At 36.6% G+C, this 1,285-nt stretch overlaps 1 protein-coding gene across 1 annotated transcript; it reads left to right on the top strand.

Annotated features, from left to right (window-relative positions):
- Positions 1–539: 539 nt before the first annotated feature.
- LOC108995126 lies at positions 540–1,279 on the top strand (the record flags this gene model as incomplete). Its single annotated transcript, XM_018970627.2, has 1 exon — positions 540–1,279. A coding segment is annotated over exon 1 (740 nt), but the record flags the coding sequence as incomplete, so codon positions are not given.
- Between the last annotated feature and the right edge of the window lie 6 nt (positions 1,280–1,285).

Here is a 1,285-nt window from a genome sequence, read left to right as displayed (position 1 = left end):
TCTGTTAGATCTACTTTATAATAAAAGTAACTTTATAATTTAACGAATCACATTAAATCACGTCAGTTTGTGGGATTAATTTTATGTAATCACTTTATGCATGACTAGAATATTTTCCTTATTATTTAATTAAAGTAGGAAGAGTTATTATTGCTTTGGATAGTTTTATTGCTTTAAATTAGTACATGTCAATTAAGATTGTTTTTTTTTTAATTATTGAAAAATGATTTGTACAAGTAATAATAAGCCAAGTCTTTGTAAAAAAGTGGACCCACCTAAAACAATATAAAAAAATTATTATCTTTTAGTGGAATTAATTCACTTTTTTTATTATCTTTGGGTGAAGTTGAAGGGGGAAAGAAAGAGGCTGCTGACAGGATTTTATGGGCATCCAGAAACTGCCAAAAGAAAGGGATCATGGGAATTGTTGCAATTGCTAAAACCTTCATCTGAGGTGGGTTGGTGCGTGATTGGAGATTTTAATGAGTTGTTTTCTCAAGATGAAAAATGGGGGGGGTAATGAGAGGAGAGAAAGTCAGATGGAGGAATTTAGAAATGCCTTATCTCGTGGTGGGTTGAGTGATCTTGGATGGAGGGGTAACAAGTATACGTGGAGCAATGGCCACTCAGATGGGTCTTTTGTAAAAGAGAGGCTTGATCGTGCTGTTGCAAACCAAGAATGGAGAAGGGGTTACAGTAGGGTGGAGGTTGAAACTCTGGTTGCATGGAGTTCTGACCACCTTCCTATTTTACTATCTTGTTATAATGACAATACTTTGAAAGGAAGATTTGAGAGACCCTTTCGTTATGAAATGAGCTGGGATCAGGAAAATGAATGTGGAGATACTGTGAAAGAGGTTTGGAAGGAGGAGAAGAGAAAGAGAGGTAGTCTCTTAAGTGTTCAGAGGTGCCTGAAGTCTTGCAGTCAGGCTCTCAGAAAATGGTATATGGGTAAGAATTCAATGAGAGGGAGTGAGATCAAGAGATTTTCTGAGAAACTAAAAGAATTAAAAGAAGATGAAGGGCCTTTGAATGTAGATGAAATAAGACAGGTGAATAGGAAGTTGGAAGAGTTGTTGGAACAAGAGAATTGTTGGTGGAGGCAAAGAGCTAAGGCCCATTGGCTGCAACTTGGGGATCGTAATACTAAGTTTTTTCATGCAAGTGCTAGCCAAAGGAAAAAAAAGAATTCCATTGTTGAAATTGCTGATGTTAATGGGTTTACTGTGAGGAGGCATGAAGATATTGAAGAGGCATTTGGAGAGTATTTTACAGGAGTGTACTT

This window comes from Juglans regia, unplaced genomic scaffold, assembly GCF_001411555.2.
Source record: "Juglans regia cultivar Chandler unplaced genomic scaffold, Walnut 2.0 Scaffold_23466, whole genome shotgun sequence".
Taxonomy (NCBI): domain Eukaryota; kingdom Viridiplantae; phylum Streptophyta; class Magnoliopsida; order Fagales; family Juglandaceae; genus Juglans; species Juglans regia.
Note: the sequence above shows the minus strand (reverse complement) of the source record. Positions and strands in the feature narration are given on the sequence as shown.